We start from the raw sequence: 26,958 nt of genomic DNA, 5'->3' as shown, positions 1-26,958 counted from the left end.
TTGTTTGCGCACTTTTTATTGACATCTGATGGACATCTGGTTTTATTTCAACTTAAAATGAATGAGCTATATTTGACCTATACTGTAGGAACATATTTGCATGATATCAGACACTGATGTGGTGGGCAGATTCAAAGATATATTGCGTGTTTAGGTGGGGCAACAACTACTTTGGAAAGATGCAAAACAAGAAAATTACACTTTTAAGTGATGCAATATTTACACGTCACACACAGTTTAGCTACACGTAATAAATCGACTGGGCACATAACTGTTATCATTGTCCCCATTTGTGTGTGCTGTCAGTTTGTGTAGCCATTTTAGCTCTGCCGAGCAACCCCAATTTTAACGCGTTTCCTGCTGCTTTCATGTTTCGTAATCCTCACAGAAAGATCCTTAGTCTGTTCTTGACCAGGCAGGAACCCACGCAACCTCCGAACACACACGGTGTTAGCTAGCGGTTAGCCATTTACCCTCCGGAGAACCACTCCACGTTTTTTTTTTTTTTACCAGAGGTTTGGTTTATAACAGTATCCCGTGACTGGTGGTGACAGGTGGTTAATATTAACTATTTTCTTCAAAAGGCAGACTTTCACATTGAATTCTGTATTAGATAATCCACACACCGCCCCTGGTGACCACTATCTTCTCTAGCTAGTTACTACCATAACTTCTGACAACTACGAGCAAGTAGGCCTACTTGGCAAACAGCCAATCAGATGGCAGCGTGACATAAGGCAACGAACGAATCAGCCTCACATTGCAGCATTTGTGCCATCCGCTTTCATTGCCGAAGCTATTGTTGTTTTCCCACACTTTGGGCACGTGACATTGCTATCCACACGGCCTCGGCCATCATTTTAAAACTACTATATCCTTAAAATTGTAGAATAATAAATAATGAATAACCGCAGCAACCGAGGATGTTTTATGTCATGCATTAATGCAGAATTATTATTTGTAATTACTCACACAACCCCCTACTTCTTTCTGCTGCCTGAAGTTGGGGCTTTATTCATACTCATAACACTTCCGTTTTACGTTTTTTTTAGCTGGTCTGCGATCTACAGTATATGCCATAGATGGTCTATGCATAATATGCAGCTGGGTCCTGTATGTGACATTCCATCCACAAAGACAAGCAAGCTTTTTGCATTCACTTACTTAATAGGATATTCACTTAATTCATAATGTGGATGTATGTACTTCTTGTGGTATATATTTTCAGAAAAGAAATGGATGCAGAGATTATACAATACTCCAAAATCCTTATTTAAACACTCTTTTATTTTACAATAATAGTGCCTGTGTGGGACAGGTCATTAAATTATTACATATTTTCAAACAAACAGGCACATTAACTCCTTTATTGTGGCTTATTTACCTATATTTTTTAAAAATCTTATTCTGTATCCCCGTAGTTTGGATTCAGAGTAAGCACTGCAATAATTACAACACCTTGCACATTTGGAAAACCAAAACTACACATATCTTTAAATCAACCAACATATAAACAGTACACTACCTTACAGGTTTGGCGAATACAAATCTGTGTTCAGTGCATAATGTGCATGGCATGGGAGAAGATACATTCATCACCAGGTTGACCACAGCTGGCTGCTTCAGTCCTCGGTGTCGGAGCTGTCTGCTGGGTCGGTGTTGTGGGTCAGCATGTAGTTGTCCATGTCAATGGAGGGGCAGTTGTGGATGGAGTAACGCAGACGCTCTGCGAGGATGGCCTGGCTCGTGTACGGGGGCAGGCGAAACAGGAAGAAGCAGGTCTGTGCAGTAGGAAGGCCATTGACAGGCTGAAAGAAATGATAAGGGGAACATTTTTTATTGTTTGTACTGTTAATATGTTTGTCTTTGTGAACAGGCTTGGTAATTCGTTAGTGATGACCTCACCCTATCAACCTTGATGATTTGGAACTTCTGCGTGATATCAGCTGGGTTGGAAGGCAACCTGGACCGGCCAGACACAAAACGTAGGAACAGCACCCGCTCCTCATTGGTGAACTCCTCCAAGCTCTGCCAAAACCAACCAATAAGCTGGTGGCCCTCGGTGATGTCACGGTATCGCACCAGCTTCTTCAGCATCTCAACAGAGACCTCTGGCAGGCCACAGACCAGCTGCTCCAGCTGCTGAGCTGTCAGCAGGGAGAGGAGGGGCACAGGGATGATGGTGGACATGCCCTCTCTGACTGCTGCCACCTGGACACAACAGAACGTCAGCTTTGATACTTCTGAAGACAAGATAAAGGGAACAACAGCAGCACAACAAACAGTGTTGTCTGTACTGTCTAGTGAGCACTAATGGAAACTGTAGGACAGACTGGGTGTTTAAAATGGATGAGTTTCAGATAGAGTCGAGAGAAATCCACACCAACGTTTTTATTGTCTAAAAATGTTGTCTACGTGGGTCAGGTCTGTTTGGTAAATTTAGTTGAAAGAAATGTATTTAAAGTGTATTTTTTTTAAACCAGGCACTTTTGTGTATCCTAAAGAAATGCACCGTAGTTTGCGTGTTTACAGGTTACATCCGAACAGGTCTGCAAAATACACCAAAATCATTCTCCAACAGTTCAACCCTTCAAACCTGTGAATCTATTTCATGCAGCCTGTAGTCCAGAGCTCTCTCCACATATTCAGTCCGGTTGGCAAAAGTCAGGGAGATGTTTTGACCTCCAGGAACTATAGGTACCAGCCTTCCATCTGCACTGTGGGCCATAAACGAGTCTAGTGGAATCATCTTCAGAGGGAGATACAGTATGACAAGAGTGAAAAAAGGTTAGAAGAAGACATACTTTATCAATCCTCCATGGGGAAACTACATTTTACACTCTGTTGTTACACACAGGCCTGAAATGCACACACATGCCCAGGACCTATATATGCACTAACTGGAGAGATGTCACAGTGCATAGCGTAGAAAAAGGAAGTGAGAAGTTGGAAAACAGAATGAAAAGGAAAGAAGTAAACTCTGCAATAAGAAGATTTGCATAGCATCCCACCACATGGAAGTTATCCTCTGTGATTCCACTGTTCTCCAGGTGAAGGATGCCTTGGAGGGTGCGGTAGGTGAGCAGGTCCACCTCCTCTAGGTCAGGCCCTCCCAATGGCATCGAGCACAGCTGTTTCCACACCCAAGGAGCCAGGTGTAAGTCCAGAGGTTTCTTAGTGCGGATAGCCACAGCCATGAGGATGCCCAGGAAGCGAAACTGGACTATGTGATCTTCTGAGAGTGCTGCTGGGTTCAACAGGAACCTGTGAGGGTACAATTTTAGATGTTTTGTTATGCTTTAGGTAGGGGTACTGTTTCTGTTGGTGAATATTAAAAGATAACTACAACATGCGCACCTGTCAGTGTTACTGCCCACATCTGCAAAGCTGTTGGGAGTATGAATCAGAAGATCCACCACACCAGACTGCAGCTCCTGGTGAAAACAAAAAACATTGTAATTTGTCAATTTACAAATGAAGAGAATATTCCAGGCTGCATTTTTAGCCATCTCTGCAGAGCTTCTCTGTGTGGTTTCCATCCTACCTGGCACATCTCAGTGATGGTGTCATCAAACACTCCTCCGGCATCGTCAGCTCCCTCTCCGACAAGCTTGACCTTCCAGGCTCGGGATGGAAGCCGCAGCTCCAGAGGATTCAGGGACACCACTTGCTTTGCGATCTGCACAAAGATGGGCTTGCTCGAACGCCCTCTGTGGGAGTGTAAGGGAGGGGACATCAATCAAAGTTTTTATGAACAAATACTATCAGATACTGTATAAAACAACCAAGGTGCCAGACACAAGTCCTAAAATGGAAATAAGCCTTGCTGGCTGGTTCTTTTGGCCTTTTTTTCCACCAGCTGACCCCTGAAGACATACAGATTATGCCAACGGACTGTATATCATGGTCATCCTTACCTTGTGGAAATTCGTTTTACAGTGATCTGTGGCCCATATGTTTTGCCCTGGGTCATTGTTCTGCCAATGGAGCGTACTAGAGGCAGAGTGTTGACCTTGGGTGATAGAAGACCTCTGAGATCACCCCGGAGGATGGCTGTTGTCCCTGAACTATAGCGTGACGTGGACACCTGGATAGAGTGCAGGACAGGAAATAAAATAGGACGAAGTAAATGAGGCATCACGATGAAAAAATTACAGTGAAGCACAGAGAGAACTAACAAGCAGCAGGTGCTTTATTATAAGCAGGAATGTTTTCCTAACATTTTGTTCTCTTAACATATCAAAAAGGGAAGAAAATGGGATCAAAGTTTACCGGATTCTTGGCATCCAGGTTGAGCAGCCTCCAGGACTTGTACATGAGATCAGAAAAGTGGTAGAGTACCCTGAGGCGCATACTGAGGACATCGGGGCTGCAGTCTTTCAGAGTGTTGTACTGGGGAGGAACAGACTGGGGAAGGCCTAGCTGGAAACTTCCAGAGCCACCTAGAGATAAAGATGAGAAGTGGGAGTCCCAAGTGTATTCTCTTTCATGGATCAGAGGTACAAAGAGTATTTGCATGTGTACATGTGTACTGTAGGTTGCTGCGTGTGTGTGTGTGTGTGTGTACCTGAGTTTTTCATCGAGGTAGAGGGGGTGGTCCATGCTGAACTGTGGCAGCGGCCTGCAGAGATCTGTCTGATGTTTTTCCCCTGGAGGGTTGTTATGAGCGTGGGCTCCTTCACTGGGTTGGAGTGTCCAAGGCCAAGCTAGAACACACACACACACACACACACATATGACAACAATAGTGTTTCTGATGTTAAATAAAAGCAAAGATCAGATTGTGAAGTGTATCATTTTGTTCTAGAGGATGTTGTTTACCTGTCCCTCGCTGTTGCAGCCCCAAGCGTAAACATCTCCAGTGGAAGACAGGGCGAGCACATGTTCACAGCCCACGGCAATATCTTCTATAAACAGCCCCTCCAGTGACGGTACCACCTGGGGGCAGGATTTATTCTTCAGCATAGAGTCCGGCAGGCCGATCAGACGCTCTGAGTGATGAACAAGGGGAATTAACACATCAGCATATTTAAACGAAGAACATGGTATATTATTTCTGCATGCAGCAGGAGAACATTCCCTCCGTGTCAACAGCATCAACACTTTTTTGTGAGGTAACTAGCATACGGTTCAGACATGTTGCACATCATGACACATAACAGTCATTGTCCAAAAGACCCAGGAAACAAATGTGTTTTTAATTACCTAAATATCCAATGTGTCAGATTTGTAAATGTGGGGCTCAGGTCTAAGTCATAGCTTCAAGAAAAGACACTGGCAGACAGCAATACAATAAGTACAAACAATTTTACACGTTTTAGATGTAAATACAAATCTTTGTGTTTGTGTTTTTTGAAGAGTCAATTTAAGAATTTCCAATCAAATAATGTACACTTAAAAAAGTTGGTGCATAGTTATTATGACATAAGTAAGAAACATTGTAGGTGTTTCAAAAACCAAATGGATACACACAGTACAACAAGTACAACGTACCTTGTCCAAATGTGTAAACATGTCCATCAGAGGCCAACGCCACAGAGAACTGAGTTCCACAACTGACCTTCTTAATTCCCTTGTTGCAAAGCTGCTCTACTTTCTGAAAATAGCAACAACAAATATAATATTTCATCTATACTATCTAAAAGCACTCAATTAAAATTAAAATAAGTGACTAAAGCAATGTATACAAAAGAATAATAAGCATGACAGATATTCACCATAACCAGGTACATAACATAAATGTGAACCTGTGTTTTTACTTTTGAGGACTCCTGAATTTGGGCCTTTGTCACTTACCTGAGGGTAGTATTTTGCTGTAGAGGAACCTGTTCCCAATTTGCCATAATCCCCATCTCCAAATGCCCACACAACCATGCCATCGAGGGATAGCACTAGTGTGTGGTTGAGACCACAGGACACCTGAAAAAGGTCACCAAGTTAGCTTCGTTGAGTTATATCTCAATCATTTTTCTTATTTCACTGGTGAGACTGTATAACCGTCTGAATTTAATTAAAACAAACACAGTCCATTTTTCTTACCTGTCCCACATGATACCCCTCCAGAGCAGCCACCCTTTCAGGCACCATCTTGTTGGATGTTGACCTTTGACCCAGACGACCAGATTCCCCACTGCCGAAAGTAAACAGTTTCCCATCTGCTGTTACCACAGCTGAGTGTCGGAAACCACAAGCAAGCTGGGAAGAGAAGGAAAAGCCATATCAAAGTTTCAAAAACAGAGTTAAATTGATTTGTCAATGTCAAACTGTTTTCCTATACCATACTCTTAAGAGTTCAAAGCAGGCTTATCTCTACCTGAATGATGTCTTCTCCTTGGAAGGCCTCTATCTGTTTGGGTCTTCTTTGCCTTTCACTGTTGCCGTGGCCCAGTTTTCCGAAATCTCCATCTCCCCAACTGAACACCTCCCCAGTCTCAGTCAGGGCCATGGAGTGTCCATCGGATCCACAGGATGTCACCAGCTGAGTCACCACATACCCTGCCCACAGATGAGAGAGTCAATAAAGCTCAACTTATGAAACTAAGAATACGGAGAAAAATGTATTAACAATTAGGCTGAAGTAGAAAGTGCCACATCAAATAACAACGGAAATGTCTTTTTTTTTTCCCCCTGCTCTGATGAAAATTCATCACAACATGCAAAAGCTCTGGTCCCTGGATGAATACTGTACCTTGAAAAGCAGAGATGATAGTGGGGACATAGAGATCATCAGAATTCCCCTGGCCCAGTCTGCCATATTGTCCTTCCCCTACAGCCAGTACTGTCCCATTGGACTGCACCAGGAAGGAACAGTTCTGTCCACACACAACCTGAATGACAATGAATACACCCACAAAGGGAGAGAAAAGTTAGAAAACAGTAGCAATCAAATCTGAGGCAAAGTCAAAGGACTGAGGCAAAGTCTGTGTCCGGAGTGAAAAAGTTCCTACCTGTTGCGTCTGTAAAAGAGAGGGTGCAAGAGTAGGCATCATGAGATTGGTTCCCATTCCTGCCAACTGTCCGTAACGTCCGTTCCCCCACAAGTACACCTCACTCTTTCCCCCTAGTTGCCAGTCCTGTGAAACCCAGCAGGTGAAATAGAAATTACAACCTATTATAACTCTCCAGCTAAAAGAAAATAGTATCTAATTGTGCAGACAGACAGTAAATTAAAGAGAAATGCAATTTATTGTGTGTACTGTTTCAAGATGGCTAAGCTGTGTACCTCTGGTCTGGTGGTGGCCCACGACATCAGCTGTTCATCCATCCTGAAGCTCCACTTACTATTGTCCTAGAAGACAGAGAAGTCTCTCAATAGTTGCCTACATTGGGGAAACTTGTGTATATTGCAGTCAATTCAGATTCCTGGAACATATGCAACAATAGCACAAAGACTATTGTCACCACTCACTAGTGCCTTGGTGATTTCAGTGACTTCCACCTCCTGAAACTCTGAAAGATTGAAGGATTCTGGGAAGGCAGTACCACTGGAAATAGCCTCAGCGCTCCGGACAGTAGTGGCATAAGTGGCGAGCCAGCTCCACTCTGACGGGCAGGAGTGGGCATCAGGACTGATATGGTGTGGAGGGCGTGGGTAACGGCACAGGTGTTTCTCTAAGGACAAACCAACAGTCAAGGAGGCCAGGCTCTGCAGGAAGGCACTGTGGACTAGCTGGTCACCGGCCGCCACGTGGGTCTGCATGAAGAGACGAAATTCAAAACCACGTCTCAGCTGAGGCCCACAAACAACACAAAACAACTTTAAAACGTAATATCAGTAATGACCCGCTCATAGCTGTACTGCTCCTGCAACAGCATGGGCAGCCTCTCCAGGAAGACAGCCAAACAAGGTGCCCGATTTAGACCCAGGATGTTCTGGCTTCTGAGGACCATACGACAGGAAGCTAGCACATGATTTTGACTGATCCAGTCAGGGGTGCAGCAGATCAACAAAACATCCTGGAAAAGAAACAATGACAGAACAGAACTGTAAAGTGACATCTGCAAAAATGTGGGCACTTTTTTAAATTGGCTATTAAATAGTAATATCTGATAAGTAATATAGAACTTAACATTAGTATAGAATAGTATGAAGAGAAGCAAAGTGATATTCTGGCTCAACATTTTGGGAAATAAGCTTTCTTGTCAAAAATTAGATGAGAAGATTGATACCACTCTCATGTCTGTATGCTGAATATGAAGTTAAAGCCAGGTGACAGTTAGAAAAGTTATAAGTGATACCTTTGACCTCCCAAAGCAGACGGCTACACCCAAGTTTGGTATCCAGGTAGTACTGACGACTGAACCCAAACCTGTAACAGTCTGCAAAACTGAACCATCCTGTAAAATGCACAGAGAAGACGGAGGATTAAGATTATGAAAAATGAGACCCCTGACAGATGTTAAGAGTAATACACAATTATAGTTACATTTTGGGGTAATTTGATAAAGTTGATTGTTAAGTAAGGGCTCTTTGCACTGACTTCAGCTCAAGCAAACTGTGTATGCTGTTTTCTGACCTGTAAGGACCAGATGTTGAGCAGTCCTCCTATCCCTCCAGAGACCAGAGCCAATCCACTGGAGCAAAATGACAGGGACTTCACTGCCGTAATGTGGCCATGAAGTACAAACACACACTTTGCATGCTCTTGCTGTAAAACAAAACAGAGCTGAATGATTACATGAGCTAAATCAGAGGCGACTGTCGCAAACACCACAGGTCAAAATAAAATAAACATACAATTTTAATAACATAAAATCCTGATAAGGTTTTATCATACCAACATTTAAAGTTATTAGTAAAACTGTGGCTGCAAAAAGGAGCTCCAACAGCAGATCCAAACTGACCTTGACATCAGTGCTTTTATCCTGGCCCTGGGAGTTCAATATGTTGGGCAAAGACACAAAAGTACCCCCCTGTGGCAGTGTCCAGACATGCACAGAGCCATTCTGACAGCCTCTATAGAAACATGGAGAGAATGTATTGAGAATCTACACCATATTTAGATAAACATATGACATAGATTTTCTCTGATTGCTTCCATTTCTTTGTACTGTATCATTGTTACTGTTCTTAAGGGTAAAATTAAGAAAGAGGAAGAATATTTAACAGAGAAAGAAAGAATAATTAATTACTCACACAGCCACCATGAGCCTGGGATCCGGTGCTCTGCCAGCAAGTGGGCACCATTCAGCGATGTTCACGCTGCTGGTGTGAATGAGGGAGTGTAGGGTCACCCAGGTGGCCCCAGAGCGTCCCAGTATCTTCACTACCTCTGACCTGCCCAAACAGAGCAGTAAGTGTCCTGTGGGGTCCCATTTTAGAGAACTCACACTATCCTGTAGAGTAAAGAAAGGGAGAGTGGAGTGGTCAATAAGAGAACAGTGGAAAATGATACAATGTAAATTTTATGTCACAATGTGTAAACAGCAAAGTCACATATGCCGACTGACTTGGGTATGAAGTACATCCAATTGTTTGTCTTTTTGGTTGTGCTCTGGAGTGCATTTTGCAAACAAACCTGGAAGACAGACAGCACTACAGGCTGCTCATTCTCATAGATCTCGGTTGAGGCTAAAAGGATCTTTCCATTGGAGTAGCCCACTGCGAAAGGCTTGTCCTCACTGTGCCAGGCAACACACTGGGGAGCTAGAAGGAATCAGAGGAAAAGATCAATCTCTTTAATGAATAGTTTGACAGTTTGAAAAATACACTTGTTAGCCTGGCATAGCAAACTGAAAAGAGACTGCTAGAAAACAGCTAACCTGGCACTATCCAAACCAAAAAAAAAAAAAAACTACAGGAAGTCACTGCATCCAGCAAGAAATAGTTCCAGCATGTAATTCCCTGTAAATCTAGAATGTGTTGCTTTTACATTTCTGTTAGTGTACATTTGTACATATTAAACAAACAAAATATCATATGTTAAAATTAGAGTGTTTTAGACGTGCTGGTAGGTGTATTTTTAACCTTTGCTTACAGACTGTATGCTAAGCTAAGCTAATTATCTGCCCGCTGTACTGCAGCTTTATATTTACCGCATAGACATGCGAGTGGTATCAATCTTTTTATTTTATTCTTAAGATGCAATGGTTTAATGTAGAGAAATATCTTTGTGTGTGTGTGTGTGTGTGTGTGTGTGTGTGTGGCAGTCCCCTTACCCTCTTTTCTGTGGCAATGGGTGAGTTCGGTGCTCTTTACAGTCAGGTCTATCTGCTGCATCGTGACCTGCAGCCAGCAGAGGGAGCCATCCAGCCGTCCTACCAACAGGCTCTCAGCAGGTCTGTTCTTACAGGCCGCTGGCTGGTCAAGAGCCCACAAGCTGAAGGTCTGAGCCCAGCAGAGGGCTGTGACCCGAGACAACTGAGCCTCCACGTGACAGTGAGATCCTGTAATGTAACAGAACATTTCAAATTGTAGAAACTGTTCTCATTATTACAATTATTAGGACTGAATTGAATTAGAAATATTACAAGTGAGTTAGTCAGTTGTTATGCAGCAATAACGTACAACCGAAAAGTTTCATTACAAACATGAGGTCAAGCAGGGTCCTGCCACGATAGTAGATGGATAGTAAAAAAAGACAGACTTACCCCTGATGTTCATGATGTTGATGTGTATGTTCTCTGGAGCGGCCAAAAAGTTTCCCCCTGTACTCCAGTATACAGGAGACATGTGATGACATCTAGCAGCCCTCTCACTGCTTGATCTGTCCGTCTTACTGGAGAGAGAGAGAGAGAGAGAGAGAGAGAGAGAGAGAGAAAGGAAAAGTTTACAACTATAAGTAATCCCAGTTCTTTGATAGAATTGCAACCCCCTCTGTTAGATCTTCAGAAATGTCTAGGTTTGTTGTTTCATCTACAAGACCCAAGAAACTTGCCATTAACTTTTGATAATATGCATTAGGCTAAAATGATGTGAGACTTGCTAAATTACATATTCTCAGACTTAACATATGGATACAATTAACACAGTTAGTTGACAGTTAGTCACTAACCTTACCTCATTCCCATTATAGCTAATTGTCAGATAATCTATCGAGGTCTAAGCTTACATTTTTAAAACAGTTATTACAAGCTACAGCACAGCAAGCGTGATGGCCAACAAATGTAACAAAATGATCAAGTTCAAGAACCCAACACATAAATGTCAGTCCATTTTATTTACATGTAAACCTACATGTGTAATTTTTTGAGTTGATTCTTAGCAAAAACCATTTCTTTCACAAATATGTACTCATTCATGTGTAATTCCTTCCACCTACTAATCAAAGTATTCTTGTAAGCGTAGAATCTGCTATTCAGAATCATTCAGAATACATACAAGTGACTCGCTTGAATGACGGCAGCCATGTAGCGCCTCCATCTTTAAAATACATTAGCCAAAGAGGGACATACCTCCGCCTTTCGCCCTCTTACACCTAGTGGCACCCTGACGAATGCAAGGGGGGAGATTACTCGCCAGGGAAGCAAAAATAAATTATTAAAACGACAACGCGACAGGCAAAGCAACAAGACCAAAGTTAATATTGGAGTGGCTAGATCAGTTGCGTGTAAACGATGGAGAGAGCTAATTTCGGGTTCGGCCACCGTAGGAGTTAAAACGCGCTCGGAATGGGAAGGGCTAGAGAATAATATTCAATTGGTTGTCATATACAATTTCACCGCTAGATGGGAGAAATTCTTACACAACGTAGCTTTAAAAGAGACCTTCAATTCAGTCGATATAAATATGAATGGATATTCTTTTAAAATAAGCATGAAACTGTAAAACCCTCACTGGACAAAACACTAAGGAAACAAGCAGACAAAACCTGGTAATGCAGGAGAAGGTGGTCTGTAACTCCACAGTGTTCTGGCCGATGCTCCACAGTTGCACCACCTTGTCCTGAGAGCATGTAGCCAGCAAACTCTGGTCGTTGTTCCAGGAACAGCTGGTCACCTGAACAGAACAGAAATAATGGAAAGCTTCCTTTAACTTGTTGTGAAATACCAGACCTGCCCCCGCTATAACTGAAATGTGCCAGTGGCCAGGTTCTCACTAGGTCCAAGGAGACTTGAATATTCACACCTGTCTGTGTCTCACATATTGTTTTTAAAATGCTACCACCAAATAATCCCTGTCTTGGTGGATGTTTTACAGGCCTTAATTCTCTGCATAGTAACGATTAGAGCTGTGATTAAAATTCTTCATATTCTCAAGCTAAAGCGCAAAGATTGCTGTTTTGGAGTAAAAATAAGCATACAGATTGTTTATGTGGATAATGAATGGCCCTGAGTTTCTAAACAGGACTTTTTCTGAAAAACAAACCAAAAAAACATCTCATCCTGTTGTGAGAACAAGGGAAACACTGTTTGGTCAATAAGGTTGCAGCAAGGGTAAACAAAAACGAGACATATCCTGTTTTAAAAAAACATGTTATAATGCAGATTACATTGTGAGTCCCTCACCTTGTTGTAATGTCCTTCCAGCCTCTTGAGAGGACTTTTGCGCAAGTCGCCAGCCAGGTCACTGTATGTTTGGGGCCTATTAGGACTGTCCCTTCCTGTGGCAGCCAAAGCCTGCACCAGCTGCTGTGCTGCCCAGCGGCGGTGTTTACTGGTCAGCCTGGCAGACAGGACACATGCTGCCAACGCATTAGCCAGCTCCAGAGGGCCCACTCTGGCACTCAGGTGGGGTAAAGGGGAAGGAGGCAAGGATGAAGAAGACACCCCTTGGTTTCCTGTATCTAGGTCACATATGCAGAGGAGAGAGCTACGATGAATAACAAAATCACAAGGTTTTAAACACTGTAATAAATAATTATACATACCAACACAACTACTTAAATGTACTACTTCCTCTCACCATTAGCCTCATGTTCTGCCTTATCTGGGCTGTAGCAGTGAACACACTTTTCAGTGAGCAGGGACACCAGATTTTGTGTGACCAAGAATGTAGGGGGCGTCTGCTCATTGTAGTCCTTCTGTTGCTGGGCTCCCTGGGCTGCAGCTGTTAGACTGGAGTTCAGACAATCTCTCTGCTGCGGGTCACTGATGGCCCCAATGTTCACCCCTGTAGCTGCTGCCATCAGGTCCTACAGGCAGTAACATTAAAAAGATATTTCCATCCATTTGCTAACAGTTACATGTCTTCACAATTCAATAATCCAGGATGAGCCCAGATAATTACATGTTGAAATGTGTCATCATTTCATTATTTATAATTAGTAGAGCTGATCAACAAACCAAATTTATGAATTACTAGTTAGTCTATTACCAACCTAAAGTTACTCTCATTGAATTTTCAACCAAACATTAGTCCAGTCCAGCAATCCACAGTATTAAACTGAACACTGTAAATACAATTATATAAAAGTAAGCCAGCACAAAAAAGAAAGTGTAATTTACTGATGTATTAACAAAAAAATTTAATTTATTGTTATGAAAGACAAATGTAACACTTGATATAGAACTGATGTAGTGATATTGTTATTACCTCCGTCGAGGATATGTTTTTTGTTTGGATGGTCAGTTTGTTTGTTTGTTTGTTTGTTTGTCAGTCTATCAGCAGGATTATAGAAAAAACTATTGGCCCAATTTTCTTATAAAACTTAGTGGCACTTCACTTTCGTTAACACTGCGAGATAAGGCATACCTTGGCGGAGGTCTGCGCTCTCCGAATGCCCTTCTAGTTGTGATGTATATTTTAGATCATATCTCCTGGCCCTATAATTACCATATACAGTATTTATAATTAGTGGATTAACTGAAGAAAACTGACCTGAGTGCATATTTCCACTAGCTGCCTGTAAGCAGTAGGGCTGTGGGACACCACACTGCCGATGGCTGAGGTAAGGAAGCTGAGGCAGGTGGAGTTGTTGCGCTCTTTCGCCAGCCCCTTCACACCTGACTGTCTGTCCACGCAGGCGTGAGCCCTGCCCCCTGCTGCTAGAGTCATTAAACGAACCAGGATACGGATATCTGCCAGACCCAAGGACTCTAGTCCATTAGAGTGGCTGCACACTGATGCACTGGAGAGGAAGATACAAGAAGACTCTTAACAAAACCCCATTGAATTTGTGAAAAAAAAAAAGTATCTCATAAAGGCTATATATTCTGGTCAAACGTACCTGGAGGCAGTCTGAGACAGTGCTCTCATCACCATGCTGTAAGCTAGCAGGATCTGGGCTGTGGAGGTGACTCTTCTTAAAGCTTTTAGTCTATCATGAGAATCCCTCAGTGATACGGCCTGCTGTCCAAGGCTCAGAGAGGTCTTCTGCTCAACAAGGGCATTCCCTAGTGAGGGAAAACACATTTAAAAAGGCATTATATTATGGTAAATCATTATGGCCAAATCCCTGATATATCTTGCTAAACTCACATTTTTACACACCATCTGGTGTGGGCAGGCAAAAAAGTCAAAATACTGGATCGAATGGGACAACTGGGAGTACTTTATGTCTGCTTCAGATGCCCAGCTATGATAAATGAGTGATGAGTAACTTTTCTGCAGCACATTTGACTGTGGTTGGATTCTCCTCCTGCCAACAAGTACAGAGGGAATGTGGGTGTGTGTTTCAAGTGGGCTGAATCTTTTATCAGAGATAAAGTTATAAAAAACATTCACTGCAACATGAACAAGAGGTCAACAGTTAGCTAAGGAGTAATTGCTCTGTATATGGCCAGGTGGTTTGGTATATTTTTTTTATGCATTTATTTCTTGTCAAACAAACGTTTATTTCATAGATATTATTAGACAATTATTTTGCAACCTTAACTGAACCTGCACATTCACAATACCTTAATAAATTAAGGCTGACTGGTCTGACGTCATGTCCCTTAAGTCTTCCCCCATCCAAGTGGATCAATGACCCGGAGTGGCCGGTTATTTCTTACCCAGACATCGATACATATTTGATTACATCAACAGGTATCTTTTAGGGTAAGTGTAAATAACCAACCTTTTAATAGCCAACTGTTTGATCAAGGCTAGGCTGAGATTTAATTGGAGCCAACAGCTTGTACCAGACTGTACTGTAGCAGCCTCCCACTCAAGCTAACGGTAGCGATTCATCAGTAGTAACAGTTGCCACCAGCCTTATTTAGCAATTTACCACACCTACAGTGAATATACATGCATCTTTAGTGCCTCATATCTGATATGGATTCTTCTGTTTTTTTTTGTTTCACAACCTGCTACATAACAGCGTTTCAGCATTTTCCCTCTTTCTCCCAAAATGGGGTGCGACCTTGGCGAATGGCTCTTGATGACACAATGCCGGTCTGGTCTATTGTCAGCCCCTGCCCTGCGATTTAAACAGGATAATGTATGTCCGTTTACTAATGAACAGCTTTGCACGGAACTGTTTTTTTCCCCCTTTCTTTTTTTCCGTACTCCACCCGTATATATCATATATCGTCTCCAAAAGTGACTAAAATGCATTCAGCCAATGATAGGACTTTGGTCTTTCTATACCAAAACACAATACCTTTGGGAGCTACTGCTCTTGTAGGGTCAGCTGAGCTGTAAACCAGGGCTCCGAGGGGATCTGGCTCAGTGAAGGCAATGGGGTCTGGCACCAGCTTATTTTCAGTCAGCCCAAGTGGTCTCAGCAAAAGCCCAAAGTCTTCCAGTCCCGTCAGCTTGTCTGTGTCACACTCGTCTTGGTGGCTCATTTCCCAATCATCTGAGCAAACGGAAGCACCATTCATATTATAAAATTCATTGTAAAATCATTGTAAAAATGAAATCGTTCTGCTGTACACCTTTCACTTTAGTGACCTCCCCTACCATCAGAAGTGCTGTCCAATTGGCCAATCAAATCAGATGTCAGACCTTTAATCCTGAAGCAAAAGAAAGAGAACAATGCTGAATAACAGGCTCCAGTAAATAACCAGTTTAGTAAGTCTTTATAAAAGTATGAGAACAAGAAACAGTCTAGAGGTATCATTATTGGTTGCTATGTGTAGTGTGTTGCATGCATCCATTATTTCCTGTATTATCTACTATACCTTTCATATTTAGAACTTGAGTCGCTCAGGTTTGCAGCCAAATACTTTTCTCTGCAGGAGCTGCAGAGGAGGTAGAAGGGGAAGTTGGAGCCACACTCCCCTTTGAACCAGACATCCACGTAGGCCCCGGTGCTGTCGTAACCCTTGCGTGCAGCACTCTGACCGCAACCTGGGTGACGCCGCTTTATGTGATTGTTAAATTGCAGGGTGAAGGTGTTGCACAGCTCACACTTCACCATCTGACTGTGTTCTTCTCTGGCCTAAAAGAAGGGTGATAAGATTCATCAGGATATTTCTAGTAAGGAACAATGACATAAAAGAACAGGCATACATTTATGTTTCAAATAAGCCATTAAACAAAAAGGCAACATCAGGCCCACCATGACTTGCATATTCAAAGTAATCAAAAATTGTATTTGTGTTTTGTTTATGTCATGCAGCCTTGGTGACAGTGTGTGTATGTGCCACCTCCACTATCTGGAGCGTGTCTCTCTCCAAGCTGAAGAATGAAGGGGTGAGCAGGTCCTCATAAGTTTCTTCATTGTATGGGTCATCCATGTAGCCCAACTCTGACTCCTCAGCAGAGAAGGGATGAAACTCCACCTGCTCTGGCCAATCGCTGACCGATGTGTGCTGCTGGTACAGCTGCGGGAGGGGGTTGGGTGATGGCAAGTCTGAAAAGATGGTGTTTGCTTCAAATGAAAATGAATACAATTTGTAGTAAGGTTTTTATTCCGAGTCACAGCACAGGTTGATCACAATATTTTAACCAGGTAATGGAAGCTTAAAACCAGCATGTAGACATTTGTGTTTTTTTTCTTCATTTTTTTTTACAATGTCTGCTTTTACTAACACATGAGCTTTGATGAGCACATCTTATTTCTGGTTCAAAGCGGTGACTCTGACCTGCCCTTCGGAAAGAGGTCCTTTGACTCGGGCCTGAGCGTCGCCGCCGTGCTGGAGGAGGTCTGTTCCTAGTGAGGTGGACATCCAAGAAGTTCTCCCTCTCTATCCAGTCAAGCCCAGGCAACAGACTATAAACAAAACAACATACAGTCCATCAGTGTACTGGTTGTATATATAACAATGATAATACTATCATGCCAGTACCAATTTAAAAAAAAAATGTCTGTATGTTATTCAAATCCCTGACCTTTCATTGGGTTGACTGGTGGAGCGCTCAGGACATTGCACTGTCTCTGGCCCATCTGACGACGGGGTGTCAGGAGCACCCTCGGGTCTAGCTGAGTCAGCTGCCTGCTGCTCCTCTGTCAGGGGGTGCTCCAGCATCCAGCTGGCCAACACCTCGATGGTTTGCGAGTCCAAGTGACCTGCTACATCTGGGAGGGACCACAGGGAAGTTGAACTGAGTTCAAAAAGAAAAGATGGCTCATGGAGTGTTGCATTTCTAATTCGTGTTGGACAACACCACCAGATGACCACGCTTCTGTGTAGTGTCTGAGGTCAGACTGGCACATATGCTCTGATGATACAGAGTGTGTGACACGGGTTAGTGTGTAAAATTTGTAAAAAATAAAATAAAATAAAAAACCGTGAGGGAAGGCCTACAACTTAACAATGTGGGGAGTTTGTGATTAAAATGGGTGATGCTGAAAACATTACAATGTATTTTAAGACATAATACTGGTACATGCCATGCGTGAGCAAAAAAATCTGAATTTGTTCACCTTTACCATGTGGTGAAATTGTAGTCCTAGAAGCAGATATATTCTGTATATTCTGCAACATTTTAGTAAAAATTGGATTTGCATTTTTGCCTTTTTACCATAAGAAGTGAGTAAAATCTGAAAACTACCCATCAAATTACATTGCTCCAGGAGGTACAGTCGCTGAGGTACAGATTGTTTTGTGCTCTTTGAAAATCCTACATGTACTAATCATAATATACAGTATATGACAATTGTAACATGGTGCTTGTTAATTTTGCATTAAAACAACAAAATAACAAGAAAGCCTCAACTGATTTCCACCATGAGTAACAGCATCATTTTTTAATTCAAAAACTACACTTTTATGTATGCCAAATACTAGAAAAAGGCTGCAGCCCACAGTGAAGGACAGTTAAAATAGAAAGCCGAGGAAGCAAAGGATTTAGTGATATTAGACACTCCACAAAGCAGTACCTGCTGCCTCCATGGCCCAGTAGATATGTCTCATAGAGAATCCCATTTCTAGCAACCGACTGGTGACAAACATTTGTGTCCGTTCTGGTGGTTGAGGAGAAAAGAAAAAGTACACAAAAAACAGAAAACAAAAACAAGCCCACAGCTCCATTTATAAATGTTCATACGTGTAGACTGTAAATTTGTCAAAGTAATAAATTATTTTCACATTTTGTTTTATTTTTTCCCCCCCATCAGTTTTTGCTTCGCTTTATTAGTTTACAGACCACAAAAAGCACAAAATAAAATAACACCAACATAACTGATGATGAAAAAAATGGTGCCATTCAAGCATGTGGGAGCACAAACTGTGTCATGCATGCATTTGATAGTTTAAATACCATATCTGTCCAATTGCAAACAAAACACGTGCTGTTTTGAGACAAATAGCTGAACATATAAGACCATGCAAGAGAGTTTCCACTGAGTAATCATAAATCCACTCCTTTTACTATAACTTAAGATTCAAATTATATTAGTAGCGTGTTTGAATATGAAGCCAGCATGGGGAAAAAGTTTGTTTAAAAATGAACTGACCTGCAGAACTGCAACGATTAGCAGAGCTATTCTCTTTAACACAGGATGTCGTTTGTCACTAATTTTAAATTAGGAGAGACATTTTTTTCTTTTCTTGTCTATGTATTGATGTCCGACAGCTTTTCCCCCATTGACATCTCTGCGCTTGTTCTTACCCAGGCTGCTTCTGGCCTGTGTGCTGCAGGGACCTGGTTCCATGAAGCTAGTCTGCTGCTCTGTGAAGGCATCACAAGAAGCAGAGCTGGCCAGGCTGAAGCAAGGGTGCAGCACGGGGGGAGCGCTAACCAGGCCGGTAAGCGTGGGGAACCGAGTTAAGACCATGTGCCTGGAGGGAGTAAAGATAAAGTATATACAGTAATAACACAGTGCAAGTGGTGCTTTACTGCCAGTGCTCAGTCCTGACCAAAGATTTGAGATATAACGTATCTGAAGGAATAAGGTGAGTCTTATTTAACCCGATTTTACATTTGGAGATGCCTAAACATTGCAATAAACCAGGCATGTATCCTTATGTCAATTATTTGAATCTCAACATTATGCTCAAGCCCAGTATTTGTTGTATCGACTTGCATTCAGAGAAGCAGGTACAACAGGGTTTCCCGCAGCACTTTGCAGTTCGGGCGGCCCGCCTAAGCTGGGGAACCCTACCGCCTTAACTAGGTTGTCAAATGCACAAAAGGCCGTCAAGTGCATCTCGGAGAATAGCGCGGACGCGCTTCACACCGCGAGGGGGCACGCGCGCCACACGGCCGAAATGAGAGAAAGAAAAAGAGACGTGGTCCGTCGCTGTCTGGAGGATAACTAGCCAGTTGATATTGCGCGTGTGTCCGTGAGAACTGTAAGTCGTATAACTTATGTTTTGGGTTTATTTAAGCCTGTTATTGTATTAGTCTATAGTTCTTGCAAATTTAAAGTAAGTAAGCTGGTGATTTTGTTGTTTGAGTTCTTCACCTGCTAGCTAGGTTGCACGTGCCTGTTGATTCGATATAATGGCGATTGTTGAACGTCCTTGCTCACGTTTGTATTTTATGTGCATTATTTACATAGCCTGTAGCGATGCTAGATGTCAGGTCTGCCATAAGCAGTGACTGTGATCACCTTTGCACATTTTGACAATGTTGTTTTGCACTTTCTTTTGCACTTTAGTTTGTAAAGTTTGTTAAAATTGTTTCAGTTGTTAAGGACAAATATTTTTAACCATTTGTATAGTGTTGTATAGTTTGTATGGTGTTTGTAATGAAAATAAGCATCAATGGTCCACTTGTAAAAGAGTGCAATTACCAAAGGGCCCATGAATTGATCTTTTTAAAACCAAGGATAGCTTGTAGCGATGCTAGATGTCAGCTCTGCCATAAGCAGTGACTGGGATCACCTTTGCACATTTTGACTGTTGTTTTGCACTTTCTTATTTATTATTATATATTATTTAAATTTTATATTTAGTGTTTAATAAATAATTGTTAAATGTAGTACAGAGTCTGTAGTCGCACAAAGAACCCCCCCAACCCTACCACCTTAACTAACAAATGTTCTGCGGGAAACCCTGTACAATAAGGGAATTGTACTGCGAGTACTATTCTTGTCAAAACTCTCCTCGCTGGAGGGCTTTGATTTGATTTTCTGTTTGAGTATATAGCGCTGAGGCTGTTTGTTTGCCTCGTTAAAGCAGGGATAACACTGACACTAGGGTCAGCTGTCTGGGTTAGGAGAAGAACAAGCAGGCAGAACTGCAGCTGAGGTTACAGACAGTGCAGGCAAAATCCTCACTCTCTTTTTTCATTATCATCCTAACTTACCCATTCCCTGGACTTCAGAAAAGCTGCTGCTGCCAAAAGAGACAGGTCTGTAGCAATCAGTAACAACATGAGGGTTGAAGATAACTCTAGTTACTGTGTTTGTGTCCATTCAACATGTTTAGTATGAATTACTCAACCAACAGTTAAATCAAATGAAAATCATTCATGATTAACCCATTCTATACTCACTGGAGGAGGCTGATGGGAAAGAAAGGGTTAAAATTATCAAGGCCATCCGCCTGCAGGTGTGCTGGCAGAGAGGATGCCAAGTCAGTGTTAGAGGATGAGGCAGAGGCTCTGCTCGATTGGCCAAAGATGGCAGTGCCTTCTGAACCCGCGCTGTACAAGGACACGGAGCTGGAGGACTTAGAAATGGGCTGAAGGTGGCCAGATTCTGCAAGGACAAAGAAGAGAGGAAGGTCAGATCACACTCAGTACTTATTATTATACTATGCTTTTTATTTAGTTTTTAAATCTGTCAGTCCAACTCCCTAGTCTTTCAGGACAAGTCCGGTCACAAGTCTTCATAAGCAAATTGCAAGTCAAGATGCAAGTCTTTCAGGTCTGAATGTTGATTATTAGCGTGTCGTATCATTTAAACATTTTAATTTTAAAGCAGTTTATAGTGGGGTTTTTTTTACATACAAACTAGAGCTGAAAAGATTAGTCAATCAACAGAAAGCAAATGGGCTAATCTGACAATTGATTGTTCCAGCTTCTTTAATGCATTGAAGCTTTTGCTTGTCTTAAAATTATTGTAAACCGAATATCTTTGGGTTGTCTGCTGTTGGTCAGACAAAACAAGACAGTTGAAGTCGTCACCTTAGGCTCTGGGAAATAGTGGTGGGCATTTTTCATCATTTAAGATGTTTTGTAGACCAAACAATCGAGAAAATGATCAACAGATCGTTAGTTGCAGCCCTAATACTATATAAGTCATTTCACTGCCAAGGCCAAATAATGAAATAATCATGCTGTGTGGCTAAGCAAGACCTCCATGTCAATATCTTATTAATTTCTTAATAGTTTCCCGACTTTAGAAGTCCAAGTCATTTGTAATTTAAGCCTGACAGAAGTCCAAGTTTCAAACCTACAGCTCTGCAACACAGTATAACAAACTAAAATAACTACCAAAGTATCTGCAATCTTATCCATAAATCTAGATACCTTTGTGTTCTTTGTCCTCCTGCAGTCTGCTAAGGGCACCTTTGTAGATCATGATCTGAGCCCTTTCCAGGTCTACAAGAGACACGCCCTGTTTGATGGGGCAGGGCCTGACTGCCCACTTCACCATGCTCTGCACCACATATTGCAGCACCGATCTCAGCTCAGCACTCTCATCCCACTGTTTGCTGCTGGCCTTTGCCTGGTCAGGGTTTGGGCTGGAAATGGGACTAATTGAGGAGTTGGGAGGGTCATGTTTAGGCACTAAGAGCAAATCTGATAGTTTCTCACAACTAAAAATGACAGTCAGGGATTTCAAAGCTCCAATAAGAAGGTATGAAACCCTAACTGCTCTCAGTTCATGTGCAAAAGCATCCACTTTGGAGGTTTGGGATGTCTGCGGAGGTTGGGGTAGACAGGTCAACTCATGATGGTCACCGATCTTTGTGGCATCTTTGGTTGACGACGGTGATGGGAAGGGGTCTGGCTCGACCATCTCTCTCTCTTCAATGTTCTCCTCTGAGTTTTTGTTTTTATGGTTTAAGGCTGGATGAGCCCCCAGCCATCCCTGCTCCTCCAGCAGCCCCATCAAATAAATCAGGTCTAACAACACCGTGGGTTTGAGGCCTCCGAGTGGGGTGACATCACAGCAGGATATGTCACAGGGCTCCAATGAGATGATCGGCGTGTCGCTGGGTGACCAAGAATTCATGGAGCTTAGTTATTGGAAAGGATGGGAGGAACCCACAGATACAGCATGGAGTGACACCAGGACGGATTCAACAGGGGGGTTAATGGATTTAAGAATGAAGAGGAAAAAGCAAGAAGAAAGTAAGATCAGGGGGGTAAATGATGAAAATAAAGATGTTAGACAGATTGCAGAGGAGGAAAAATAAAGACTAACAGAAACGAATTATACAGAGTAATAAACATGCTGAAAGGACCAAGACAAGAAAATTATAAGAATTGTTTCATGGAAGTCAATGAGAATCATCGTTTAAGAAACATATGCAAAGACATATCATACCATAAATAAGTTGGCATATGAATATCTATATATATTTGTTATACCTGACAGAGAGGTCTGCCTCCTCCCACTGAAGCTTGGCCAGGGAGCTTCCTTCTTTCAGGACTCCCAGCAGAATGGCCCTACGCCCACTGGGCTTGTGCAGGCACAGACCTCCAGCACGGAGACCACTGTCCACTCCTCCAATTAGGGCCAGTACCGGCCACACTTCAGTGCAAAGAGCAGCTAGCTTGGCCTCTGACAGGGGCCGACGATGTGCCAACAATTCCCCTGTGTCGTCCACAGCAACGTCTGGGTCTCTTTCATTCTCTTCCTTCTCAAAATGTGTGGGACTGAAGCCTGTAGAAGAATGTGAGACAGTGAGAAGAAATCAAAGTGTAGCCTAATACGTAATAGGCATGAATAAAATGCTTTGTAAGGATGGTACATTTTTATAAACGTCATCCATTGCCTTCAATATTGATTTTCAAATACTTGATACTCTACAGCGGTCAGATGCTCAAGCCAAAGATGTAACAAATCAAACACCGCTGGTTTTCATCCAGCTGTTCTTTACACCAGCTGTTCATTGCTTGGTCCACTGTAGCCAATTTGTGATTGACAGGGATCGCTAATTTCATTTCAGTTTCACATAATTAAAAGATAATGTGAAGCTGAGAGAATTAAACTGACCTCAGGGAGTATAGTGTTTCTATTGTGATGGAGAGGCCTGTCAAAATCTTAGGGAGTAGTATTACACAAACCTGACTTTCAAGAAAGTTCATTTAAGCCTGGTGAATTTAGGTAAACAATGAGGGTGGCTGCACAACAGAGTAACCCGAAGAATCAAAGTGTAAACTGCCAGAATGGCCAGCAATTCTTAATTTAGCGTTATCAGGATCAGAATACCTATACGGAGTACCTAGCAGGTCAGGTATCAGCTCTCTCTTGGGACAAGTACATCTGAACAATACGGGTGCAAATTGAAAAGAAAGCCCTAAGGAGTTAAGACAATGAGTCGCAACTTCCTTGGTTTGAATCTGGTCGGGGACCTTTGTTGCATCTCTCTCTCCCTCGTCATCTGTCCACTATCACTATCTAAGAAATAATGCAGCAGTGCATGTCTAAGAATGATTGTTGTTTGTAAAATAAACATTCAGAAACTAGTAAGTGACATTATTATTTTTACCTTTTTTGAAAATAGTTGAAGATATAAAGGTTTCCTGTGCTAGCAAAGTTTATAAAAATTAAACTAAAAGGAGCAACTATGCTACACCAACAAGTGGCATCTGGACACCCCAATTTGGCACAATACACACTTAATGTCTGGTAACAAACCCTTTACTTGTAAGCAGTGGAGTGACAGAGCCATTTATACTGTAAACCAGCTATTCAATGAGAAAGGTATGAGTTTTGAAGACCTAAGAGGTAGTTTTGAGGTCCCCAGGTTATCCTTCTTCTTGTATCTGCGCTTAAGAGCTAATGTTTGTAATGTTTGTAAATGTTTGTAAATGCTAATGTTATGGAGTGCCATGGGGAAACAGTCTTGAGCCACACCCAGTTAATAAATGGTTTGTTGATTTTCCGGTGAGAGGATTAGCGTCCAAGATCTATGCTAGACTGATGCAAGTATCCATAGGAGAACTCCCAATAGCAAGGAAATGGGAGCAAGAGACACCTGCTTGGGAAGAAAATTTGGCTAGCTGGCTCAACCGCAACCAAGAAAATGATAGCTCAACGCTGGCTCCCCCCCCACTCGCTTTGTATAAAACAGTAGTTGGCGTATTTTTTAGACATAGTTATGCTTGAGCTCTCTACAGCAAGGATTAACAAAGATTATAGACCTATGGAAAAATGCACCGGCACAAGTATCAGTCGTAATGACCTCAGCATCACAAGAATTAGAGGAGAGTGACTAGGCAAGGTGTGATTTCTGTTTTTGCTTATTTGTTTGTTTTTGTTTTTCTCGAGACCGCAGAGGGTGGGAGAGGGTTTTTGTTCTTGTTCAATTGTGTTTATCTGTTCTGTATGTTCAAAAATATAGAAGATATTAAAAAATGTATCTAAAAAAACTAAAAAGTAACTAAAGCAAGGTCTATTAACAAAAGTGCAGGCTAAACATGCAGTGTCTGACCTGGATTGAAGCTTTCTAAGTCGTCCTCTTTCAGCAGGGGACCAATGAGCTCCAGGTGGGTGTGGATGTAGTGGTTGATGTGCGAGGCCCACTGGTCAAACTGATGGAGCCGACGGAGAAGCTGCACTGTTGACTCCAGCAGCACCGTGGTCCGAGGACTGCAGAGAGGCTCCCCGGGAAGTAGATTACTGGGCATGCCTCGCATCTGGAGGTCACGCAGTGCCACCTGTGAGAAATACAGAGGCACAATTTTGTTGCACTACAAAATGCACCTGAAATAAAATGTACGTGAAATTTCAAGACATTTCCTGGAATAGCCAAGAAAACTCATCTTCACTTGCTTTACACATTCACTCTGCAGTCATTTCACTGTACGGGTAGCTAGCAGTTCTCCTGGTCTTTAACTTAACTAAAATGTTTAGTGGCAAAAATACACCAATACCTACACAGGATTCAAAGATGGGAAGTAAGTGCCTATAGTACAGTATATCAAGTACCTTCTCTCCAGGATTGCTGCTGTAGAACAACACACAGGGGTACAGTTCAGAGGCAACCACGCCTTCAAATGCCAACTTTGGTTCCTAGCAGAAAAACACAAACACGCAGAGATTGCAGAAAAACACAACAGGCAATAAGAATTAAAGCCCTGAATACTGACTGCGAACATTTGGTCAGACCTTGTCATTCTTAGCAAATGATATGGTGTGAGCCTCCATGTCCAGGATGCAGGTGATGGTGTCACCCTGGGTAAATGAAGGAAGTGTGCGGACCAGTTCCCCCCCATGGTACAGGTTGCCACTATAGGCACGATACAGCCACATGTCACTGGTGGTGTGGTGGTTGTGATCTCTGACTGGCCAGCGTGACACGCCAATACATGTGCCCTCATTGCCTCTATTCTCTTTGGTAATGTTGAACTGAGGAGAGACGTTTTGGTCAGTTTGTTAAACATGTTCTCTCAACACATTTCAGTGGTAAAGTTTGGGAAATAAAAAAATTAAGATGAACTGTTTTAGTTTGCTTTTTTTCTTTATGCAATTACCAGTCCCTACCTTCCAAATAAAACAGCCAGATGTGATGGCAGTGGTTGCCAGGCCGTAACCTTTCCCTCCTGAGCCATGGGATAGGATGTTCCCACTCTCCAAAGAACAGCAGATTATCTTGTGTGGGTCAAAGGAAAAATCTCCAATGGGAATACATTCATCATAGCTGCCAGGGTTCTGCAAGCATAATTTTTTTTTGGGGGGGGTGAGAGAAGCACAGTTTACCAGCAATGTTCATCAACTGAATAAATACAGTAAATTAATAAATAAATAAATACATGTTGCAATGTGTAATAGCAGTGGATGAACGTAAAGAAAATAGAAACAAAGTCATCCAACGACATGACATAAATGATATGACACTTTGTGATTAACTATAACATACAGGGAACATTAAATTAACATAAAAATGTTGTTATTTTCCTGTCCTCTCCCACCTCTCATTCCACCCCCACCATGGAGAACAGGCCCATCTGTTCTATCAAGAAGCCCTGCTGTTTTCAATTTCATTACTGCCAGGAGTGATTTTCACTTCTTTTTAAACACAGCATTGTCTGAGTCTTGGATTACTGCATTCATTCACAATTGTCAAAAGAAAACATCAACACATTTTCTGATATTGTTATGAGGGTTATGATAGGCTGATTATTTGGAAACATTTTTGATCGAATTGTATATAAGCTGAGACAGGGTTTTTTTTTTTATGTAGGGAACAAAATGCTAAGGCTAGCAATTTATTTATACCTTAAAATACATTAAAAAGAATTCCTTAAAATCAAGAAAACAGGATGACTTAATAAGACACACAACTTAATTTAAAGGGTTTGCAGTGGAGCATTTTGTGAAACGTTTACTCAAGTTTAGAGTTGCGATAGCACAAACCTTCAAAATGTTAGCTATAGATAGTTTGTAAAACTGATACTGCATGAAAAAAGGAGAATTACTGCCCTATTCTTTATGTACATTAGGTGACTAATCAATTTTTGCCTCATTTTGTTTTTGAGACAGCAGATCAGTAGCTACAATGTGATTAAACACATGATGAGATCATTAGGCAGGACATGCCATAGAACTGCAAGGATAATTTGTTTTGCATAATAACACA

The 26,958-nt window shown here is 42.0% G+C and overlaps 1 protein-coding gene across 6 annotated transcripts in view; it reads right to left on the bottom strand.

Moving 5' to 3' along the window:
• Window positions 1-1,266: 1,266 nt before the first annotated feature.
• LOC144531881 (putative E3 ubiquitin-protein ligase HERC1) overlaps window positions 1,267-26,958 on the bottom strand; it is a 44,699-nt gene continuing 19,007 nt past the window's right edge. For 3 of the 6 annotated variants that reach the window (XM_078272236.1, XM_078272235.1, XM_078272237.1), the window contains exons 35-80: window positions 25,863-26,030; window positions 25,488-25,727; window positions 25,308-25,391; window positions 24,811-25,036; window positions 22,742-23,036; window positions 21,674-22,386; window positions 20,696-20,900; window positions 18,866-19,035; window positions 18,135-18,218; window positions 17,144-17,330; window positions 16,897-17,024; window positions 16,459-16,682; window positions 15,991-16,250; window positions 15,770-15,822; window positions 15,468-15,665; window positions 14,109-14,274; window positions 13,760-14,009; window positions 12,845-13,073; window positions 12,448-12,725; window positions 11,811-11,938; window positions 10,591-10,718; window positions 10,159-10,386; window positions 9,519-9,646; window positions 9,137-9,336; window positions 8,845-8,956; window positions 8,517-8,648; window positions 8,239-8,337; window positions 7,783-7,956; window positions 7,409-7,693; window positions 7,223-7,288; window positions 6,948-7,073; window positions 6,689-6,827; window positions 6,314-6,495; window positions 6,040-6,195; window positions 5,797-5,919; window positions 5,494-5,596; window positions 4,822-4,991; window positions 4,568-4,706; window positions 4,273-4,442; window positions 3,918-4,087; window positions 3,545-3,710; window positions 3,358-3,434; window positions 3,012-3,264; window positions 2,597-2,749; window positions 1,906-2,211; window positions 1,267-1,808 (exon numbers count right to left, since the gene is read on the bottom strand). In XM_078272236.1, the coding sequence (XP_078128362.1) occupies window positions 1,623-1,808; window positions 1,906-2,211; window positions 2,597-2,749; window positions 3,012-3,264; window positions 3,358-3,434; window positions 3,545-3,710; window positions 3,918-4,087; window positions 4,273-4,442; window positions 4,568-4,706; window positions 4,822-4,991; window positions 5,494-5,596; window positions 5,797-5,919; window positions 6,040-6,195; window positions 6,314-6,495; window positions 6,689-6,827; window positions 6,948-7,073; window positions 7,223-7,288; window positions 7,409-7,693; window positions 7,783-7,956; window positions 8,239-8,337; window positions 8,517-8,648; window positions 8,845-8,956; window positions 9,137-9,336; window positions 9,519-9,646; window positions 10,159-10,386; window positions 10,591-10,718; window positions 11,811-11,938; window positions 12,448-12,725; window positions 12,845-13,073; window positions 13,760-14,009; window positions 14,109-14,274; window positions 15,468-15,665; window positions 15,770-15,822; window positions 15,991-16,250; window positions 16,459-16,682; window positions 16,897-17,024; window positions 17,144-17,330; window positions 18,135-18,218; window positions 18,866-19,035; window positions 20,696-20,900; window positions 21,674-22,386; window positions 22,742-23,036; window positions 24,811-25,036; window positions 25,308-25,391; window positions 25,488-25,727; window positions 25,863-26,030 (8,457 nt within the window). In that variant the 3' untranslated portion in view covers window positions 1,267-1,622. The remainder of the gene's footprint in view (window positions 1,809-1,905; window positions 2,212-2,596; window positions 2,750-3,011; window positions 3,265-3,357; window positions 3,435-3,544; window positions 3,711-3,917; window positions 4,088-4,272; window positions 4,443-4,567; window positions 4,707-4,821; window positions 4,992-5,493; window positions 5,597-5,796; window positions 5,920-6,039; window positions 6,196-6,313; window positions 6,496-6,688; window positions 6,828-6,947; window positions 7,074-7,222; window positions 7,289-7,408; window positions 7,694-7,782; window positions 7,957-8,238; window positions 8,338-8,516; window positions 8,649-8,844; window positions 8,957-9,136; window positions 9,337-9,518; window positions 9,647-10,158; window positions 10,387-10,590; window positions 10,719-11,810; window positions 11,939-12,447; window positions 12,726-12,844; window positions 13,074-13,759; window positions 14,010-14,108; window positions 14,275-15,467; window positions 15,666-15,769; window positions 15,823-15,990; window positions 16,251-16,458; window positions 16,683-16,896; window positions 17,025-17,143; window positions 17,331-18,134; window positions 18,219-18,865; window positions 19,036-20,695; window positions 20,901-21,673; window positions 22,387-22,741; window positions 23,037-24,810; window positions 25,037-25,307; window positions 25,392-25,487; window positions 25,728-25,862; window positions 26,031-26,958) is intronic. The other 3 variants (XM_078272239.1, XM_078272240.1, XM_078272241.1) reach the window with 3 other exon arrangements.

The sequence above is a fragment of the Sander vitreus genome, chromosome 16, assembly GCF_031162955.1.
Source record: "Sander vitreus isolate 19-12246 chromosome 16, sanVit1, whole genome shotgun sequence".
Taxonomy (NCBI): Eukaryota; Metazoa; Chordata; class Actinopteri; order Perciformes; family Percidae; genus Sander; species Sander vitreus.
Note: the sequence above shows the minus strand (reverse complement) of the source record. Positions and strands in the feature narration are given on the sequence as shown.